General features: G+C 42.8%; 1 protein-coding gene across 1 annotated transcript; it reads left to right on the top strand.

Annotated features, from left to right (window-relative positions):
- Positions 1 to 826: 826 nt before the first annotated feature.
- On the top strand, positions 827 to 20909 carry LOC141628967 (indole-3-acetate O-methyltransferase 1-like). Its single transcript, XM_074442047.1, has 4 exons — positions 827 to 917; positions 1780 to 1859; positions 4398 to 4673; positions 20409 to 20909. Exons 1-4 carry the CDS (start codon positions 827 to 829, stop codon positions 20760 to 20762), a joined length of 801 nt encoding a protein of 266 aa, XP_074298148.1. The 3' UTR covers positions 20763 to 20909.
- Positions 20910 to 23065: the final 2156 nt, after the last annotated feature.

The following is a 23065-nucleotide window of genomic DNA, read 5'->3' as shown; positions in this document are numbered from 1 at the left end:
CAAGAGGGTTAGAAACAGGCGGGAAGGAACCAGCAGGTGTACCTCCTAGCCAGGGTGCTCCAGAAAGTTGGCCTGATGCTGGATGACTGGTTGCTGGTGTTGCACTGATTATGGATCCAGGTTGCCATCCTGGTGTCTGCTGTAATCCTCCGATCCAGGCTCCACTGGTGAACTGGTTGCAGGATGGGATTGCTGTGTTGGGGACAGGTCCAGACTGCCATCCTGGTGTCTGCTGTGCAGGGGTACCTGAAAAGGGTGGAAGGTCAGATCCAGAAGGGGTGCTAAATAACGCGTTACCTGTTGTCTGCTGCAGACTGAGTGGATTATCAAATGACAGACATCCCAATCCTCTTGGCTCGATTGGTTCGCTGGGTGCTACCCCTGCAAGATCCAGCCTGGTAACTAGTTCTGATGGGATTGGTCGACCCAGTCCTCCACCGCTGGTTCTGGCTGGAGCCTGCGTGCGATCTTTGGTTTGACCGGACTTTGCCGTCACGATTTGAGCCATCATATTCTGGTTGTCTTTCCTCAGATCTTCAACAGCCCGACGCAGAATGTCCATCCCCTGAATCATCACCTGCATCGGATCGAGTGCTGGAGATCCTCTGCTTCGGAGAACTTCTGCGCCTGAACTCTCCTGGGTCGGGCCTCTGGATGCTGCTTCGCCTCCTCTGCTGGGGCTGCTTTCCCTGCTGGATTTTGACTGACTGGATGCACCTGTTGCCTTGGGAATCTGTGGTGGTTTCTGAGGCTGGGGCATGGCTCGGTCAACATCTTTGGCGAGGATCATTTGGCCGATCTTTGGGATGCACGACTGTCCTGCGAGATGCGAAGTAATTCTGCTGCAGAAGATAGAGCTGGCATACTCTGGGCTCGCTTTGGAGGGATTCTCGCCGTTCCAGACATTGTGATGGCTGGTTCGGTTTTGCGAGGCTTGGCTATAGAAAATGATCACTATGCCCCACGGTGGGCGCCAAACTGTTTTGGTAAAAATTTACCGGTTACGAATTAATTATGTGAGTGATAGTGATTATTCTTAATGCCAATTATGTTTAAAGTACGAACGAAAGGAACGACGAGATAAAGATAAACGAAGAAAAGGACACGGAGGATTTTTGGTGACGCGGAAAACCCGGTGTGGGAACAACCGGGGGGAGTCGAATCCCGCCAATTATTGCACTATAATCGAGATTTTATGGACAAGTAAGGAAATACAAGTGTAATGTTGTTAGATAATTATCACCAATCGCCAATGATTTTCTTAGTGGAGTTGCTGCTTGATGATACTTGTGAATGCCCTTTGTACGTTGCTTTGCCCTTGCTTTTATAGTCATTGAAGTCAAAACCTAGGGTTTGAAAGTCGCATACAAATGCGTCATTGCGGAATATCGGGTCAATTTGTTGCAAAGTAGGAGTTTGTTAGTTGATTTGGGTCTTTTATTCTTTCTCATGCGTGGGCTTCTTTCCTTTGGGCTATGTTGTGTTTGTTCTTTATTTAATCCAAATGGTCCATAACTTGCCACCTCAGCGATCCATCTTTCCTTCCCTTTACCAATCGCTGTGCACCACGTTGTCCTTGATTGTCTCCCTCTTTTCCAGTAAAACAATGCCACGTTGCGTATGATAAAATTCATTTTTTATCCCTAACACCCTCCAATGACTTCAACACCCTTTTTCAACTCCTTCCTAATTATTACTATGATGGTGAGGGTGGTGGCACAATAGAGGAGTGCTTGGCGTCTGATAAGCACCGCTCGTATTTTGTTCTTTGGCGTTCAGCTCTTTTTTACCGGCGGCTTTTTCCGGCCAGGTCTATTGATGTTTTTCACTCTGCCTTTTCCTTGCATTGGCTATCTCAGGTACTCTATTTATACGGCCGAATTAATTTATTTACCAGTGTTTCTACATTTTTTTATATGAACATGAGGTTACGTCAAAGTATTAATCTCAGTAAGTATCACCAGGCCACTACCATATTGACATAAGTTATTTACCAAAATTAGTTAGTTTTTTTTCCCCTTACGAGTATCCCCTACGTGACAGTTGGGGTAATCTCCATCGAGATAAAAATAACTTAATGGGTAGACTCAAATTAGTTAGTAGTGAGAGATGGTCTATTCACTAGGTCACGAATTAAAAGAGTTTTTCCTTATTGTTAGGACTATAATTAGGAGATACTCTTACTAACACTTTAAAAGTGTACTCTTGCTTGTATACTATTAGAGAATATATTATATAGTAGGAAAGATATTATTATGGGTATCATAATAATATCCTATAGAATATTATTTAGGAATATGGTTGGAGTATCCTCCAAGCCGGTCTTCTATATATTGTAACCGATCTCATTAATAATGATCAAGTCATTCAGTTATATCTCCCTTCTATTATTAACATGGTATCAGCCTAAAATCGTTCCTCTCAAAAACCTTTCCGCTTGCTACAGTCTTGTGTTTACGCCCTCGGCCGGAGATGGTAGATGGCGGTATTATACCATCTCCGGCGGGCAACACAAAGTTCTCCCGTAGAATCCTCCATAATATTAGAGAGATATTAGTATTTAATATTATTTAATAAATAATTTTTTAAAAAAAAAAGGTGTCAGTTTCATAAACCACAAAACCCCTCCCCTGCCGTTATCTTCCTCAGACCAAAAACCCAACACCCTAAGCCCTATTCAACAACCCAACTCCTATGCCTCACCATAATAATATCTTTACTAATATATAATATATTCTCTAATATATTAGAGAATATTAGGAATATTATCATTAGAGAATAATAGGAGAATATATTATCGGTAGATAATATATTATAGTTAGGGAGTATTATCTTTAAGAAGATCTTTGGATTATTTCCCAAGTCATTGCTACTATAAATTGTAATCGTTTCATTAATAATATTCACATCATTCTGTTATATCTCTCTAATATATACTTCCTTTATTTTGATATTTTGTTAACCTATCACTCACAAAAAAATAAAAATAAAATAAATAAATAATTAGAACGAATTAAGTAGTATGGGATTTTAATATTATACGTGAATAACATAATGTGCCGAGTGTTAAGAGCTGGGCTCTTTTTCGTAATAGATGAATAAGATGGACCATAAATTTTTTTTGTAAAAAAAACATATTGTGCGATTATAGTGGAAATTAAATGGGAGTGTATGAATTTGTGTATAAAACATAGCCTATTAACCAATGTCAATCAAACATAACTATGAAATGAATTAACCTCAAATTCTTGCCCTAGCGTATAAAGTTCGAATAAAATCAAAGACCAAATTAGCCGTAAAAAAAGCAAAAAAGTCGGCAAAAAATGTTGAAAATACAATATATTCGTTTTTGATTTATAAAATATTGGGTTTGATTTAGGAGTATCTTACTGTAGTAAAAGAAAATTATAAGGGTAAAGAGAAGCCAGGTAAGACAAAGATGAGCCACAAAATGCATGATAATTCTCAAAATTCTCCAAGAAACAAGGCTTTCAATGCCATTGACCATGAATTAATTGAACTAGAATTTCTCCAATGTCAACACAGTTTTTTGACATTCACCATAAAGACACTATCAATTTTAATTTAAATTCAAAGGTGCTACCTAATCCATCAAATTACTTTTTGTTGCACTTCTTATCTTGCATTATTTCTTCTTTGATTAGTCAATTTGTATTACATACATGAGAATCAGTACGTGAAATTATTAAACGATTTTTCTAAAATGCTTTTAAGGTACAAGACTTGAATACGAAATTAGACGACTTGCATGACTGCATGTTAACAAGACTTGAATACGAAATTAGACGATAAATATTACGGAGTACATTGGAAAATGAAATAGTGATATCTTACGTCAAATTTCCATGATATTTATATATACCTTCGTTTGTTTAATTATGATTGTTCGAAATATGTGAAGGGAATTTCAAACAATGATAACTATTGACTGAGATGGATATATAATATGAAATATTTCTTTAAATTAAAGTTCTCTAACATGTATCTAAAGGATACATGGTAATTAAACAGAATTACTATTTCTCAAAATATTTGAGTGAAAAAGTGTGAATATACTTTTGAAAAACATGTAATTCTTTTCAATTTTCACAAAAAACAAATTTCCCATTTGTTTTTCATGGCCATTTCACCTTTAGGTTAGTATGGAAAACTATTAGCCGTTTTAGGTAATACTCTCTAATCAATAAGCAACATTGTGTTTTTTTTTTTTTAGTTTCACTTAAATTTTACATTGTTAGTTTACTAATTATGGGACTTATTAATTCCGATTTTCTCATTGGTTGGATGTACAACAACGTGGTACATTAAGCATGCCTAAAACTAGCTAGGCTTGATTTCACATATAAACTAAATAGCTTTTGCATGAATGTCCATAGATTCCAGAGAATGTATTGGACAAGAGGTCAAAGGCATACAATAAAGGGAGAGTGTGCATCCATGGAGCAAATGAGAGCACTGCAAATGCTTACAAGAAACAATTTCAAACAGATTTAGCTGCTTTCTTGAAAGCAAGGTCTGTAGAATTAAAGAGAGGTGGTTCCATGTTCCTTGTTTGCTTAGGAAGGACTTCTTTGGACCCCACTGACCAAGGTGGTGCTGGTCTCCTCTTTGGGACTCACTTCCAAGATGCATGGGATGACCTTGTTCAAGAGGTATATTTACTTACCAACATTATTGTTGCTTTAATAACTATGTTAATCAAGAAAACTCAAATTCTTTTTTCAGATGTTTTTTTTTTGTTTACGAGGGGGTTGAATCCCCCCCCGGCCCATGCATTCCCGCACCACCACATGGACCATGTAAGCCACCTCCTTCGGGGGTTGCAGTGGCCAAGTGATCATCGCCCCAGCTGGTAGTCTAACCCGAGACCTCTCAACTCCTGCATTTGTGCAAGCTTCAGATGATTTTATAATAAGTTCATTGTTAAGTCGTAGTAATGGCTTATTTGCAAAGATTTATCATATGAAATATTATAAATAACGGTATTGATATATACAACTTTATGGGCTGTATCTAAGCATTAAATTCTATCAAAAATTCTATTCTATTTTCAATGTAAAGTAGAATCTCAATTATCAATTAAAACATTAAGTGTATGCATTTACTCCATTAATTAATTCCCTCTTAATTCATACTAGTTTTAACCCCGTGCAAAATTGCACGGGTTTATTATTTAAATTTATTTTAGAACATTTTTTTTTGATGACGAGGGGGTTGAGTCCCCCCCGGGCCCATGCATTCCCGCACCACCACATGGACCATGTAAGCCACCCCCGTCGGGGCTGCAGTGACCAAGTGATCATCGCCCCAGCTGGTAGTCGAACCTGGGACCTCTCAACCCCTGCATTTCTGCAAGCTTCAAGGTTTAACCCAGCTACCACTGGACTAACACCACTTGGTTATTTTAGAACATATATTTAACTAATTGCATATGTAGGTTTTTTTTTATCAAAAGTTACTAATAGGATGCTTAAATTAATATAATAAAATAAAAAATATTCAATGTTTTCTATAACTAAATTAGATGTACACTTTTCACTATTGCAAATCGAAATTTTATTGTCTCGCTTAATCGTGACCCTGGAAACCGGGAAAAAAAAAGTTGTTCATGATTCATGAGTGAAACTGGGCTTGGAAGATAGGTGTTAACTTAAGATACAGATTTATCATAACTTTTGTTCTTGTCATATATTAGAACTATACAAAACTATAATTTTAAATTAATTATGCCATTTATTTTGAAATTTAATTAATAATATTTTTGTAAAAATTAAAATGTAAAGCGCCCGTACCCGCGCCCCCAAATGTAAAATGCACAGTCCCACCTCTTTTCCTAACTCGTAATGAGTAAGATATTTAATATCAATCTCCGCCTCGTAGTTAGGATATAACAAATGTGCCCACCACTTTCTTCAAGGTACCCTATTTACCGGCCTCATCATCTAGCAATTTCTCGTTTACCCACCAATTAGATGTTACATTGTATTCCTATGCCTTGAAGGATCAATTTAATTTGGTTTTCTAAACATAAAATTAAAGCATAATTCTGTCGTATACAATATTACTGTGTTTATGCTATAAGGTTTTGAAAAAAAAACAATGAATTATAATTAATTTATGTAAAAGAATTTATTTAAAGTTGTACATTTAAAAATGATAATATTAAATTTAACTATTACATTTTGTGTAAAACAAAATTTATAAATGGATAAAAAACAATTTCCATTGAAACAAAAAAGACTCGACAATATACAACTCCCTATTAGACAACTCAATTTTGAGGAGATGTCAATACTCAATAGTGGACCTGACAAATGGGTCTTTAGGATCGGGTCGTTTTCGAGCCAACAACTTATCGGGTCATTTTCGAGTCGGGTCAATCTTGGTCGATTGAGTCATTTTGGGTCATGATTTTGGCATAATTAAGTCATTTCGATCATGACTTTGACTTAATTAAGTCATTTCGATCAATCGGGTCATTCCGGTTCACTCAAATCGGGTACCAGTCGTACCACGAACATCGCGTTAAAGCTCGCGGTTTGTCCTTGTCGGCAACAGTTCTTGGTGCAATCCTCCTGGACCGGATGTCAAATTAGTCATGCAAGTATTTTTTTTGTAATTGCATGAGGTTACTTGTTATACTTGGTCCAAATGTTTTTTTTCTTTAAAAAAATTTGAAATCAATAAAGAGTGACTTTTTTTTTTCGTTTTGTATATTATTTGATTAACCTGGTAAAAGTATCATAATCTCACAAACTGATTTTACATATTTTCCATATTATATAGTATATTAATTTTCATATCTTTTATTAATCACTATTGCATAATCAAGGATACATTATAATTGATTATTAATTTATAATTTATATTTTGAAGGAGTTTTTGAATTATTAATGCTATTTAATATGTTTAAAAGTGTTAATTATCATGACAATTATAATTTTAGAAAAAAATTATCCTGTTAATTTGTCTGATTCACCAATTTATTATCATTAAATTTGTCATAGACATTATTGAATTGTATTTACAACTTTTAATTAATGTATTGTATTAAGGATTTACGATTAATTAAGAACGGTAAATAAGAGGTTATGTGGCTGATAATGTAGTAAATATTTTTGCATTAATAAAATGTAGATGGGTAATGGCGGGTCCCACTTTTTTTTTTAACAAAAAGGATGAATTTGATGATGTGGGTTAATGAGAGGGGTTTAAATGTTTTTGTATTTATGAAGATAAGATAGACGTTCTTCTACAGTTGTGTTGTGTTTTAAATTGTTGATCAAAGATTGTTGTTGATGTAAAAAATAAATCCCCTACAAAATAGGAAACCAACATTGAGTTACAAAAGTTCCATTTTCTTTTTCCTTAATGCAATCAACCAATAGAAAGCCTTAAAAGAACTTAGCTTTTATAAATAGTAGATTGTCGCCAACTACAAACAATATATAACCTCCATTATTGAATTTTCATTTTACAGTAGAAATTTCAGAACTTAATTTTCAAGAGAGATATATTACAAATAAGTTTTTTTCAATTATTTATTTATTTATACTACTAAAAAATTCTTATTATGCTTGATTATTTTTGCAATTGAACAATAAAATTGCTGATGTATGTATGATGCATTTTGCAGATTAGCTTGTATAGGTGTTGAATTAATTTTTAAAATTATTAGGACAAATTTAGTAATTAGGGCAGATTAGCTTATTCTTTTTCTGTAGAGGTACTTTTTTTTTCAGATTAATTAGCTTGATTTTGATTGATCGAGGTAATTATATCTGATCTAAAAATTTTCGGTTTTGTTTTTCTGTAATTAGGGCACTTATTCTTTTTCTGATAGAAACATTATACTTATTTTGTATATTATGTGTTTTTTTCCTCCAAAATTAACCATGCTTGATTTTGCTTGAAAGAACTTATTATTGAAGAAGATGATGAAACTTTGATTAACCAAACTTTTGAAAGTCAAAGAAGAAGCATATATTTTCTATAATATTAAAGATTTAGATGCTAATATTGATCTCAATTATCATTCTGATATATAATTTGGACTTGGTGGAGTAAGTTTAGATTTTGTAATTTTGGATTCATTCCCAGTGAATGATATTGTACTTTAATTTAGATTCCCTTGAAAGATTAAATTAGAATTAATTATAAGAATTTACAAGTTCTTATGTACAACCCATAGGGCTGTAATTATAAAAAATGAAGACGTCACCTGATGATATCGAGTTCAGTAGTACCATACTCGGAGTTAGTTATTTTATTAATATATTATTATATTATTAAAATATCTGGTGGTGTTGAACTCAGTACCACCCGGTGGCATTGTACCATTTTACACCATAATAACTTCATTTCAATAACTAACTATGCTAATTAAGAAAACCATAATTACATCATTTATGCTATGATGATGCTAATTAGAAAAAACCCATCTACTTTGATTTCTATAAGACCATATCTATGCTAATTAAGCAAACCATGATTGCACCACTTAATTTCTATGATTAAGTTAATTAAGTAAAACCATGATTACAACATTTTCACTTGGTTAAAGAACACACAATAATCCATTTCATTCCTTTCTTAGATAGGCAAGTTGGATAAATTTGCATAGGCATGCATGATCCCTATCATAAAAAAAGAACAAATTTCAAATCATAATTCTATTCTTTTTATGCTTTATTTCATGTTGATACTAATTGAAATGATAATAGCTTGGTTAGAAACATTGAATAGTTATTGATGGGGCATATTCTGCACCCGCTGACCGAGTCAACATATTGAGCAAGGTCAAAGATATCCACAGCAAGTCAACGACTTAGACAACTAGCAACCGACGCGACAGTCGGCTTTGTCTCTTGTGCCTCGGCTAGGACAACTAACCAGCCGGGGCACATATCCGCGTACTCATATCCAAGACCCCTCGGCATTGAGTCAACAGGGCCCGCCGGCCTGCCATGGGTCCCTCGGCCGAGGGTACATCAGTCTTTCCACCTGCTAGCCACTTGGCCACTACGTGACAAAAGGTGAAAGTCTATAAATACTCCTCAACTCTCATTGAGGAAAGGATCCATAATCTAACCTAAAAACACCTCATAATCTGGTAATATCTTCCTTATCTCTCTACAACATATACTTCGCCAAGTAACACACAACTTATCTCTTTAAGTTCACTGACTTGAGCGTCGGAGTGAGTACGCTCGGCCAAAGCCGAGCCCTCAGTTCGTTCATTGTTTCAGGAGAGGCCGAAAGAAGGATTCAACCAAAGACGTCATTCTACGAGCCACGAGTGGTAACAAATAACTGCTTCGGAATTACACCCGGAACAATTGGCGCCGTCTGTGGGGAAAAGATACTAGAAGCTAGTCACATTCATTCCCAAACAAAAAAAAAAAGAAAAACACAAAACAAAACCCATTCGCCGAGCTAAGAAGATGTCGAAACAGCCAGAAGCGGTGCTTGTGGAAACTGAATTCTGCCAAGATGACACATTCCACAACTCAGAAATCGGGCAGTCCCCCACCGGCCGTATCACTGATACGACGTACGGGATGCCAATAGAACAAAATACGCCGCTGCCCGCCGACCAAGTCACTATCATGGGACATGTGGTTGACGCAGCTAAACTGAAGCTACTCCTGGAACTAATGGGTAGCACGCCGACTCACACTGTCACAATGACAAGAGCGGCGGCACCCCCACAAGAGACCAGGGCCCAAAAAGTGACTCCGAGAAACTTGAACGAAGCCTTGGAGGAAGCTGACCATGTCAAGACGCCGGGGGAGCCCAGAGTGCAAGTGGTCGACCTGAGCCCTTCCCGCACTCGCGGGAGGACCGTGTCGCCGCAGCACCGACGAGGCCTGCCCCAGAGGAGTGAAAGGAGTCCGACTCACCAGAGTCGGAGAAGAAGCCCGACTCACCAGAGTCGGAGAAGAAGCCCTTCCCGCCACGGGGAGAGGAGCCGGACTAAGGATGCGAGGAGCCGATCGCCGCGTGTCATTCGACACGTGGTCAGACAGCCCCTCGATGCCTATGTCCTAGAAGTCCCGGTGCCGACTAAGCTAAAGTTGCCACCCATATGATACAAAGGAGAAGGCGACCCAACCGACCACGCCGAGGCTTTCGAGTCTTACATGTCGGTATGGGAGCAACCTGATGAGGTTTGGTGCCGAGTCTTCCCAACGACTTTGCATGGGATGGCACAAAGTTGGTACAAGGGGCTACCCGATGGGTCGGTATACTGTTATGCCGACCTAAGGGACACATTTTTGGCCCAGTATTCTTGCAATAAGAGGAGGGCCGTCGAGACATCGGATCTCCTGACTATCAGACAGGAGGGAGGCGAGTCTCTCCGAAGTTATGTGAAGAGGTTCGACGCCAAGGTTCAGCAGATTCGTGAGCTGAACAACGAACTGGCGGCCTTCGCACTGATGAAAGGCCTCCCGAGAGGAGACTTAAAAAACGAGCTCATCAAGTGCGGAGGCCTGAACCTAGACTCCGCCAGGAAGATGGCCGACCAAGCCATAAAGGTGGAGGACTACCACAAAACTTGGGTAGGCCCCAGCGAGGCCGGGCACTCAGAGAGAACGAGCCGACGGGAGGACAACCCGGATGAAGAACGCCGTGACAATAATAGGTCACAATCTGATAAGTCCGCCAGGAAACAGAACTCGGCGGGCGCCGGGGGGAGTTCAGGACCGTACTACCAAAAGCGGTTCAATGGTCACACCCCCTTGGTCGTATCTGCTGCCGAGGTCTTTGCCCTGAGCAAGAACGAGGGTCAGAAGTGGGAAAGGCCTCCCAAGGCGGGGGGGACGGTGACACGAGCCAGTACTGAGTACCACGGCCACACCGGCCACTTAACTGACAACTACCGGCATCTAAAGAATGCCATTGAAGAGCTGATCCGGAAGGGGAGCCTCAGCAAATATGTTGCCGGAGGCCAAAAGACTAATACCGGCGGCTCAAATAAAAAATCCGTCTTTGAACGGATAGGAGTAATTCATGTTGTCATCGGGGGCAACGAGAACGGTGGATCCGCTCATGGGCACAAACGGCACCTGAACGAGCTATATCAGGCTATCAATTTTGTGCCCAAAACAGCGATCCTCGCTTCCAACATCCTCGATATGACTATTGGGAAGAAGGACTACGAGGGAGTCATCGCCCCGCACAGCGACCCACTTGTAGTCCACTTGGACATAGCCAACCACCTGGTCAAGAGGTGCCTGATTGACACAGGCGCCTACACGAACATTATGTTCAGAGAGTGCTTTCTCAATCTCGGTCTGAAGATTGAGGACTTGAGCCCCTGCACCAATCCATTGTACAGTTTTTCCGGGGCGGCTGGTACCCCAGGGTCAATCGATCACGGTGATGTTCGGCGAGGGGAATTCGGCTAAGAATGTCCTATCTGAGTTTGTGGTCATTGACGGCTCGTCCGCCTACAACGTTCTCATAGGCCGAGTCATTCTGAGCGAGGCCGATGCAGTAATGTCCATCCGGGCCCTGACACTGATGTATGTCTCGGACCGGGGGGAAGCGCATAAGCTCGTCTCAAAGGACGAAAAAGACGAAGTAGTCAACGTCCAGATATCCGCCAGAGGATGCAACATGCAATCCCTCAAAGTGGCGAAGAAGTCAGAGAAGGGGAAAAGCCCATCCTTACAACAGGAGGGCGACCTCATGGATGCCACTGTCGGCATGGTCGAAGGAGCGGAGACCGAAGAAGTGGAAATTGACCCAGGGCGCACCGTAACTGTCGGTGTCAACCTGGAGCCAAAATTCGGGCCGCTCTCCTAGACCTGCGAGGAAGAACAAAGACGTCTTCGCTTACTCGGCCGAGATGCCAGGCGTAAGCGGGAGGTAATTGTTCACAAGCTGAACGTACTCTCCACCGCTCGCCCGTCAAGCGTAAAGATGAGGAACTCCTCAGTCGAGAAAGATGAGGCCATCAAAGCCGAGGTAGATAAATTACTAGCGGCGGGCTTTATCATGCCTTGTACTTATCCTGAGTGGTTAGCTAATGTTGTAATGGTGAAGAAATCATTGGGGGCGTGGAGGATGTGTGTAGATTTTACCAATCTTAATAAAGCGTGCCCCAAAGACTGCTATCCCTTGCCTCGAATAGATAGTTTAATCGACGCCACGGCAGGCTACACTATCTTTGAGCACTGCTGGACGCCTTCTCGTGGTATCATCGGTATTCATGGCGAAGAAGACATGCCTAAATGCGCATTTATCACCGGTAACGGCACATACATGTATAAAATGATGTCGTTCGGTTTGAAAAACGCCGGCGCAACTTACACAAGACTGGTGGACAAAGTGTTCCAAAATCAAAAAGGGCGAAACATTGAGGCTTACGTCGACGATGCTATTGTAAAAAGCAAGTCTGACAGCGAGCACTTAGCCGATTTACACGAGACATTCTGTTCACCGAGGAAATACAAAATGAAACTTAACCCAATGAAATGCAACTTCGGTGTCCGGTCAGGTAAGTTCCTCGGCGTGCTTGTCAGCGCCAGGGGAATTGATGCCAATCCAGAGAAAGTCCAAGCAATCCTAGACCTGCCGGGGACGAGGAATCGAAAAGAGGTTATGATGTTGACCGGAAGGATGGCGGCTCTAACCCGTTTTATCTCTCGGTCAGCCGACAAGAGCACCCCATTCTTCAAAGTGTTGAAGGGAAATAAGGACTTCAGCTGGGGGGAGGAACAGAGCACAACTGAAAGCAACTGAAAGCTCATCTTCAAACTCTCCCAACCCTGTCCAGGCCGATGCTGGGGGAGACGCTATATCTATACATAGCAGTTACCTCGGCCACGGTCAGTGCCGTGATCATCGAGAAGAAGACAAACAAAGAACACCCAATCTACTTTGTCACCATACATTGTTGCCCGCCGAAAGAAATTACCCGCCGATTGAAAAAGCGCCTTTCTTTGTCGTCGTTGCGCAAGGAAATCGAAGCCTTACTTCGACGCACATCCCGTGACGGTCTTAACCGACCAACCATTGGAGAAAGCATTGGAAAAATTTGAGCAATCCGGCAGGCTCATCAAATGGGCAGTAGAGCTATCCGGCTTCGGCATTCAATACAAGCCGAGGCCCTCGATAAAGGGACAGGCACTCGCAGATTTCCTGGCAGAGTGCACATATCAAGAAGAGCAAAACCCCGGAGTATGTGAAGTATACACCGACGGGTCCTCCACGGCGAATGTTCGGAGCCAGATACTTATCATCACCAAACGGGGACGAGTTTGAGTACGCCTTGAAATTCACCTTCTCGGCCTCAAACAACGAATCCGAATACGAGGCGGTGATAACCGGAGTCGAGCTAGCTAGAGCTGCCGGGGTGGAACACATCATTTTGAAAACAGATTCACTGTTAGTGGCTAATCAAATTAGAGGAGAGTACGAGACTCGAGACGACGGGATGGTAAGATACCTGGAAAGGGTAAAAGCGACACTTCAAAATTGAAATCTTTTCGTATACAATGCATTCCCAGGTCCGAGAACAACCGAGCCGACGCTCTCTCAAAGCTTGCCACTCAACCATCAAGAATGTCGGTCGAACCGTGCTTTGGTGGACATCGGGAATGCCAAAAGCATTATCGAGACCGTCGGCATGGTGGGCGACATAGAGGCCGAGACGACGTGGATGACTCCGATAATGAAGTACAAACCGATGAATGAATTACGGAGGACCGCATCTCTCACGAGAAGATAAAGAGGATCGCAAAGAAGGTACTTGGTGTTTGAGGGAGAATTATACAGGAGGTCCGTAATAAGGCCACTCTTGAAATGTGTCGGCCCGGCCGACGCGAGCTAATACTTGTGAGAAATTCACGAAGGCATCTGTGGTCATCACATGGGAGCAAGAACACTAGCCCACAAAGCTCTCCGAGTCGGCTACTCGGCCCACCATGCTTGAGGATTCCGGATCCAAAATCAAAAAGTGCAACAACCGTCAAATGCATGCTCCGGTGATACATGCCCTTCCCGAGACTCCGCACCGGTACTTAGTCCCCTTCCTTTTGCACAGTGGGGGATGGATCTACTAGGGCCATTTCCAACGGCATCCAGAGGAAGAAAGTACTTGATTGTCGCCGTTGTCTACTTCACCAAATGGGTTGAAGGCCGTCGCATGATGCCGCCCAAGACGACGGCGGCCGTAAGAAAGGTAATCTGGGAAAATGTCATAACTCGTTTTGGGCTACCCCAAGTCATGGTATTTGACCACGGCCGAGAGTTTTGGAGTGACACAATAATGAACTGGTTGGAGGAACTTGGTATCAAATTTGCATACTCCTCCGTCCGCCACCCACGAGCAACGGACAGTGGAGGCAAATAATAAAACAATCCTCAACGGTTTGAAGAAGACAGTTGAAGACCTAAAGGGAAGATGGGCCGATGAACTACCCGGCGTCCCGTGGTCCCTTCGAACCACGGAGAAAGAAGCAACGGGTACAGTCCATTCCACTTAGTCTACGGTCCGGCGATCCCGCCAATTGAAGCAACGGTGCCGACATTCAGAACGGCCACCTTTAACCCGGTTGAAAATGAGGAAGGTCTGAAAGCCTCCCTAGACCTGGTCGAAGAAAGCCGAGATACAGCACGCCTCAACTTGGCAGTATACCAAAACCGAATGAGAAGAGCCTACAACCGAAGAGTCCACAAAAGGGACTTAAAAGTAGGAGATCTAGTCCTAAGAAAGTCGACCGCCACCAACAAAGGGAACATTCATGGTAAATTGACGGCTAACTGGGAAGGTCCCTACAAAGTGGTTGAAGAAATGAGGCCGGGTACATACCGGCTGACAGACATGGAGGGTGTGCCTTTGATGAGCCATTGGAACACTGACAATCTCAGGAAATACTTTGTATAGCGGCGGAGGTGTCCAAGACAACTGTTGGCACCCCGACGCGTGTTTATATCTAATAAAGAATCATCCAAGTTTTCCATCAAAGTGTTTATCCCCTCCGTAGTCATATCGAGGTAGAGGCCACGGCCCAAGCCGGGCAGTCACCCCAAGAAGTAGACGCCACGGCAGTCACAACCAGCGCAGTTGATACTCGCAAAAGCGACCAACATGCCTTAGGAACGTATAAGTACAGTTGAGACGCAATTCTAGCCGCCTCGGCCAACCGAAGGCCTGGCAGAGGAAGCGATCAATATGTCTGATCTGAACGTTGTCGAGCCGTAACCTCTAGCCGCCTCGGCCAACCGATGGCGGGCGGGGACACAACGATCGATACGCTAACATGTTCACAACGGCGGTTGGAAGCGCAAATCGGACGCCTCGGCTAGACCGAGAGTGAAAGAGGAAGCGACCAACATGCTAACATGTTTAAGAAAAAAGACGTTAAACACAGTTGAGATACGCATTCTAACTACCTCGGCCAGGCCGAAGGTAAAAACGAAAAAGCGCTCAATTAATAACGCAAGAAGACAAGTGAAGGATTGTGATCAAAACCCCGGCCAAGCCGAGGGCCAATAAACAAGCTTTATTAAAAAATGATTACAAGTAAGGAGAATACAGACGACGGCTATCCCCATAGGGATAAGCCAAAACACAACCTACCAAAGTTTTACAAAATACAAGGAAAAGAAAAGTAAAAGGTTACAGACATATCATTTGAAGCGCCAAAAGATGGCAGGGAGGAAAGGCTTAATAATTGGCCCCCGAACAGCTGAAGCTATCCGAGATGCCGGGTGAGCCTGGTGACGACCGCCCGTCTCCCTATGCCTGCTGCTGCCCGCCATCGGCGACGTTAGCAGTATCATCTTTGGTAGACGACCCAGAAGCTATCTTGGCAGCCTCAGCCTCAGCAGCCTCAGCTGCCTTCATCCTCTCAGCTTCCTCCTTGGCCGCCTTAGCCTTCTCAGCAAGGGCCGCCTTCTCCGCGGCCTCCTCTTCCTTCTTCTTCACCCTCGCCTCCTCAGCGGCCTTCGCCTCCGCGGCCTTCTCCTTAGCTTCGAGCTTGTCATCAAGCAGCTCGTCAAATTTTTGCCACGGAAAGGAGCCATCAAGAGGAAAGAGCTCCCCAATCACTTCCCTGGCAGCTTCTTCGGCCAGTCCCGTGTGGGCGCACATGTTAGGGAGGATAACGGTTTGAAGCGTCTCAATGTCCTCCTCCCTTTGGGCGATGATAGCATCCTTATTCCGAACCACCTTCCCCTGGGCCTGAAACATGCCCTTCCATTCGTCCCTCTTCTTAGCATTGAAGTCGGCGACTTTCTGAAGGTGGTCACGCCCCTCCAAAGACTTAGCGGCTTCCGCCGCCGCAGCCTCGGCCTTGGCTCTCTCGGCGGGATCGCCTTTTCGCGTCCTCCCTAAGTTTTCTCTCGACGGGACTGCCTCTTCAGCCTCAGCCTTGGCCCTCTCAGCTTCCTTGTTCGCAGCGTCGAGTTCAAGCCTGAGCCGCTCGAGCTGTGGGGCAGCTTCAGCAATGGCCTTCTCTTGCTCCACAATAAGAGCACCGGCCGTATCAGCCCACTTCGACAGCATCCTGGTCAAACTTAGACCCTCCGACCTAATCTGGACGGGGGTAGGCTGAGGGAAAGAGGTGACGACGGTGGCATCTTGACCACTTGCCTGCGCAGTTTTCTTCTCAGCACGCCGTTCAACAGTGTGCCCGGTAGACGTCGGCGGTTGATCTACAAAAAATTCAATCAAAGCATCCGCGTCAACATTCATGGACATACCAGAGAGCCTGTCATCAGGAACGCCTAATGAACCGGCTAAGTCTGAGCCACAGGATAGATCTGTACCAGTCTTGGCCTTCTTGGCCGGAGGACGCATTTCTTTGCCGGCCTCGGCAGCAGTAGCAGCAGTAGAAGCAGAAGCATCAGTGGCAGTGGTAGGCTCTTTCCTCTTGCGGAACAGGGGAGATTCCACTGCCAAGGTGACCACCTCCTCGGCGGTAATATCAACGACCTCCACCGTCTCTATCTGGACTGAAGGGATGGGAGGTGGAACTGATGTCGACGCCGTCGCCGCCGAAGACTTTGTTTTCCGCGTTCGGCGCGACATGTTACCAGCAACCTTCGCCTGGGCCGCCTTCACATCTAGGGCCTTCAGCTGCTGATCCATGAGATCATTTGGCGGCGGTCTGCGATCACGGGTCTGAGCCTTAGGATGCAAATTAACAACTGTCTTGTCCTTCGCAAGTCCCATTCTCCTAAGGATATCTTCAGACAGGTCCGAGCCGAAATGGTCTGCAAAGGAAACGAAGCAACAGTCAAGTGAAAGAAATAAATCGAAGTTCAAAAAACAGAAACATTAAAAGCAGAGATGGGCCTCACACCGACCCCACTCACCCCGTTCGAGGGCCGGTATGAGGCCGACGTGGCAGAGCAGCTCATCCTGAAGAATGATCTGCATCGGGGGAATCCATCCCTTCGGCATCCCATTCTTGTCCGCCTCAAACAGCCTCATCGCCCGCTTCTCATCCGCATTAAGAGAGACCTTGCTAGCGTCCATCTTAAGCTTATTCCGGGAGACCCATTTGTCATGCTCCGCCTTACTCTCGCACCGCAAATTGACTTGGTGCTGGAAGGACCGGGGCAGTGGATAATCCTCCGGAACCTCAACGTATACCCACCGATCTTTCCAGTCCTTGCAGGAAGAAAGCTTATCAACGGAGACGTAACCCGGCTCCGTCTGCACGCTGTACCACCCAACGCGACCAGGGGCCGACGGCCGAAGGTGATGAAGCCGGCGGAATAAGTTCACCGTCGGGACCTCCCCCTTGAAAAGGCAGAGCCACACAAAGCCGACTATAGTCCTAATGGCCAACGGGTGCAGTTGGGCCACGGCGACGTTCATGGCTTTAATTATGGCCATAACGTGTTCATTCGTAGGAAACCGGAGCCCATACTCCGGTGTCGATGTATACGCCGATGCAGCCCGGAGGAGGACTACAGACCGCCTGACCTTCCCCAGGAATAACAATACTATACTCCCTGCCGAAGGAGAAGTGACGTTCGAAAAAGTCAGGACCAGAACAACTGGCAAACTTGTGGCTCCAAGCACGGTCAGGGCAGACCTTACAGGCGTCGCCGTGATCCATGATGTACGGCCTCTCCTCATTAGGATGAGCCCTTTCCTCATCATCACCGTCATCATCAACATCATCATCATCCTCCCAGTCCTCCAGAGCTTTTGGATCAACTTCAGGAGAAGGAGACCTAGGGCCCCCAGACCTTATCGGAACGGCGGCTAGTGCCTCCTCTTCATCAAGACGCGACGGGGAACCCCCCGGCGCAAGGTTACTAGGTCCGGCATCGTTGAGAAGACATGTTCACAACAAAAATTTAACAATTAAAAGTTGGTGAATTTGTTTGTTTACCTGGAAGAAAAAGTGCTACGCCGAAGCAACGATACTGAAGACTAGAGAGAAGTTTCGTCAAAGAGGGCTAGAAAGAAAAAAAAATTTTGAGAAAATGAATTTGGAAGGCCAAATTCAGGGGCTAACTCTCCCATTTATAGGGCAAAGCCCACTCAAATCCGACCAATCAGGGCAAAGCCCATGAAGCGTCAACCAATCAACAACGAGACACATGTCAAGCATGCAGCCATGGAATGTCAATCGACAAACAGTTACAAAACTTCTTCAACACGCTCCTTGACAGAATGCCAATCGACGTATCTTCTTCAACACACCCCTTGGTATCTACTTGCCAAACGGCCTGTTGATTCAACCAAGCTTGGCAGCACCGGCTGGGGGCAATCAAAAGCACACGGCACTCACCACCTCGGTCTCGGTCAGTGCCACTTTCTTTTCCACATCTGATGTCCATTACACATCCATGTGGAGGGGGGATATGATACGGCCTAAGCAGAACCAAGCCGAGGTAGAAGAAGCCGGGGCAGAAAATTTCAACTTGCGCAGAATACGCTCAACACTCATCGAAGGTCCATACCACGGCATAGACTACGCTGGGGGCAAATTGATGGGGCATATTCTGCACCCGCTGACCGAGTCAACATATTGAGGAAGGTCAAAGATATCCACAGCAAGTCAATGACTTAGACAAATTTAACCGACGCAGCTGTCGGCTGTCTCTTGTGCCTCGGCTAGGACAACTAGCAGTAGGGGCACATATCCGCGTACTCATATCCAAGACCCCTCGGCATGGAGTCAACAGGGCCCGCCGGCCTGCCATGGGTCCCTCGGCCAAGGGTACATCAGTCTTTCCACCTGCTAGCCACTTGGCCACTACGTGACAAAAGGTGAAAGTCTATAAATACTCCTCAACTCTCATTGAGGAAAGGATCCACAATCTAACCTAAAAACACCTCATAATCTGGTAATATCTTCCTTATCTCTCTACAACATATACTTCGCCAAGTAACACACAACTTATCTCTTTAAGTTCACTGACTTGAGCGTCGGAGTGAGTAAGCTCGGCCAAAGCCGAGCCCTCAGTTCGTTCATTGTTTCAGGAGAGGCCGAAAGAAGGATTCAACCAAAGACGTCATTCTACGAGCCACGAGTGGTAACAAATAACTGCTTCGGAATTACACCCGAAACAGTTATGGTTGGTTATTGGATACTATATTCAAATAGTTCACTTCGCTAGTTCAATCATAGTGTCAACTCTTTAGATTTAATTGATGACATTTCTTTTGTATAAAGGACCATCAATCACAATTCTTGGATGTTATTGGATAAACTTTATAATAATATGTCTACATGAATATCCTTTTAATCCATCATTTTGTCCACCTCATAGTTTCATTTAACATCTTGAGGAAGAATGTCCCATAACTAATAGATGGTACTCTCTCTGTCTCAATGAATAGTTTACACTTGTTTTATTTTTTGAGGGAAAATAAAGTAAATGTAAATTACTAACTGGGACGGAGAGGGTAGTAAAGTTTATAAAGTCTTAACATTATGTTACTGTATTTCTCTACGACGGTAAAAAATGAAGAAAAAACCTTTTTTTAATGTTTGTAGCGGAAAAGTAATGTTACAAGACAGAACGACATAAAGAAAAAGATGTAGTAGTACAATTTATTTTATTGCATTATTCGTAACGCTGAGGTGATGTATTTTATTTCTTCAGCCTTTTTGAAATTGCCTTATTTTTAAAAATTTGTGAAAGGTTTTTAGTAGATGGGACAATTTTAAAGAATTGGAAGGAGACCAAGGACTCAAGGAGTAATCTATAAACCACAAGATCATGTGACATGCCCATAACATTGACAAAAACAATAAAAATCATTTCCAATACTATATACTTTTTCCGTTTATCCCAATTCATCCCGGGTTTTTCAAAATGTGTATGAGGAATTTTGAAAACATTGTGAAATGGAACCAAGTACAATTCAACCTTGACCAATTTACTGTGTTGGATACTGTTTGTAGGGGCTTATCAGCAATGAAAAACAAGACAGTTTCAACATCCCAGTATATGCACCAAGTTTACAAGACTTCAGAGAAGTAGTGGAATCCAACGGTTCATTTGCCATTAACAAGCTTGAATTGTTCAGAGGAGGAAGCCCTTTGGTTGTTAGCCAACCAGACAATGAAGCTGAAGTTGGTCAAGCCTTAGCCACCAGCTGTCGAAGCGTTTGTGGTGTGCTTGTAGATGCTCACATAGGGGACCGCCTTAGCAGCGAGCTGTTTACAAGAGTGGAGCATAGAGGCATGAGTCATGCCAAGGAGCTGCTAGAACAGCTTAAGTTCTTTCACATAGTTGCCTCACTCTCTTTATGTTAAGACCACATCCAGTAATTCCAAAAATCTCCGCTATGGTATTTTCATTTCAGTTAGCCTTGTATAAGACAGTTGTATACACATAACTAAATCATTAACTCATTTATAAAATGAGGTATATAACATGAAAGTAGTTTGTTATATCTATACAACGGTTTTATATAAGTAAGGCTTTGAACTCTCTAGTTTTGTGCGTCTACTATGACATAGGAGTATTTTGTGGGACTCTGGAGCGCAGCACCAGTTGCCGACTAATTAAAAATCAACATGTCAGTTTTTAATCCAGTTATTATTTGTAATTGGTAATTATTCCTTGTTTTGTTTGCCTCATTTCCGCCCCCAAGGCTTCCTCATATAATACTCCGCAGCGAGCTGACAGCACCCTCAAGCACCAGATGTGTCCATTTCTATACCTAATAAACATCCCAATCAATCATTGTCCTAATTTGATTATTTGAGCGGCATAAAACCGTTGGTCGTAACGAGAGTAAATAAAAGCAAAATAAAATAAGCGTCTCCGACATATTCAGCAACCAGAGACTCGTCTAGGACAATCCAAATGGAAAAAACAAAAAAAAATGACAATACATGACAAAGTAAAACAAACGAGAAATCGATTCTTCAGAAGTTGACCAATGTTCCATACAAAATTCTTGCATGTTCAAAACATATTCAAGGTAATTCTATAAGGTAAAGCAAGACAGGTCCTAGAAAGCAAAGGCAAAGGGTAAATATATCCAGGTGAGAGTGTTGAGGCAATCATTTTGAGGCAGAAATGGGCACAGCATAAGTAGTTGTGTCTGGATAAAACAAGAATTCTGCAAATGCCTTAAAGTTGTCTAATGTTACGAATAATAAACGATGTTGCTCAAGTATTGGATGAAATAAAAAGATAACCATAAGTACCCTCAGCAGTATGCAACCATGCGCGTTCCCAAATTGGGATATCTACTGCACTTACTTTTGGCAAAATAATAAAAAAGCAGGTGTTTCAGATAAGGTCACTCATGCTGCAACAGGAACCTCGTTGAATGCCAATGCCAATGCCCTGATCACAAACCTGCTTGCCTTTTGTGCCTCTGCTATTTTCTAGGGTGGAGACTGGTAACTGTTAGCGCAGACTAAGTATGTTGAGCTATAAAAGGGATCATCGTAGCTAGGAGACTGCTTCCCGAAAATACTTGGGTATGGTTGAAAGTTAGGTAAGAATGAGGGGTTGGAAAGTCGCGTGGATGATAGTTTTGAGTGTGATATGGGTACAAGTGTGTTTGGCAACTTCCATAACTTCCGATATATGGGTACAGGTGTGTTTTTGTTGGGGGAGCGTCCTGTAAACCCGGTGTAGGAAGAGTCTCACCCAGGGGCGGAACTGGGTTGGGACTTCTTGGGCTGAAGCCCGAGATACTTTCCAGAAAAAAAAAAAAAAAAAAAAAAAAAAAAAAAAAAAAAAAACAATTACACAAACACGCTGTACATCACAGGACGACCACAAGTGACAAGTCCAAAGTCCAAACCTTTGACATTATTTTTCTAATTCCGATCGAAGTCAGTCTTGACGGCACCGATTCTGATTCCGACCGATCACCAGTCCACCATTGATGTCGCCGGTACTGATTCCGACCATCATCGAGTCGTTGTGGTGATTTCTACTCAAATTGTTCATTATTTTTCTTTTGTAATTCAATTATACATTTATACCTTTATACTTCCCAAATCCTCAAATGATAGATTTCCCAAAATCAAATTAGACATAATATATCACATGAATATGAATCCATGATTTTATGTACTGCAATTAAATTGTTGAATTGTTGCTTTGTTGGGATTTGGGAACGGGATCATGGGATGACCGGAATCCGGATGCTATATAAAATTATAAAGTTGCAGCCTTCATTGATAATTGGTGACTTAAACACTTGTAGCTTTCATTCATTTATTCAATTTATTCTATTATGAATTGGTAATTGGTTGTAGTTCATTATTGATTGATTAGGGTTTAGGATTAGATAACTGAGATTTTGAGTTGCAGTTTTGGACAGTAGTTTTAAGAGGAGGAATGGTGAATGGTCATAGCTAATACACTAATACGACAAAACTACACTAATACGGCAAAACTGCAAATGGTCGGTAGTACATGTTATTGGATTGATTATTACGAACAATAAATTTGACAAACAAAACCAGACCGAATCGACTCTTGCTTTCCTAATAGAATAATTCGACCCTTATTCTTGTGCCTGGGTTATACCGAATTTTTCTACTGAGATAAGACGGTCCCCTCTGTCTTAGGCACTCAAAGATCAGAG

The sequence above is a fragment of the Silene latifolia genome, chromosome Y (genome assembly GCF_048544455.1).
Source record: "Silene latifolia isolate original U9 population chromosome Y, ASM4854445v1, whole genome shotgun sequence".
Taxonomy (NCBI): Eukaryota; Viridiplantae; Streptophyta; class Magnoliopsida; order Caryophyllales; family Caryophyllaceae; genus Silene; species Silene latifolia.
Note: the sequence above shows the minus strand (reverse complement) of the source record. Positions and strands in the feature narration are given on the sequence as shown.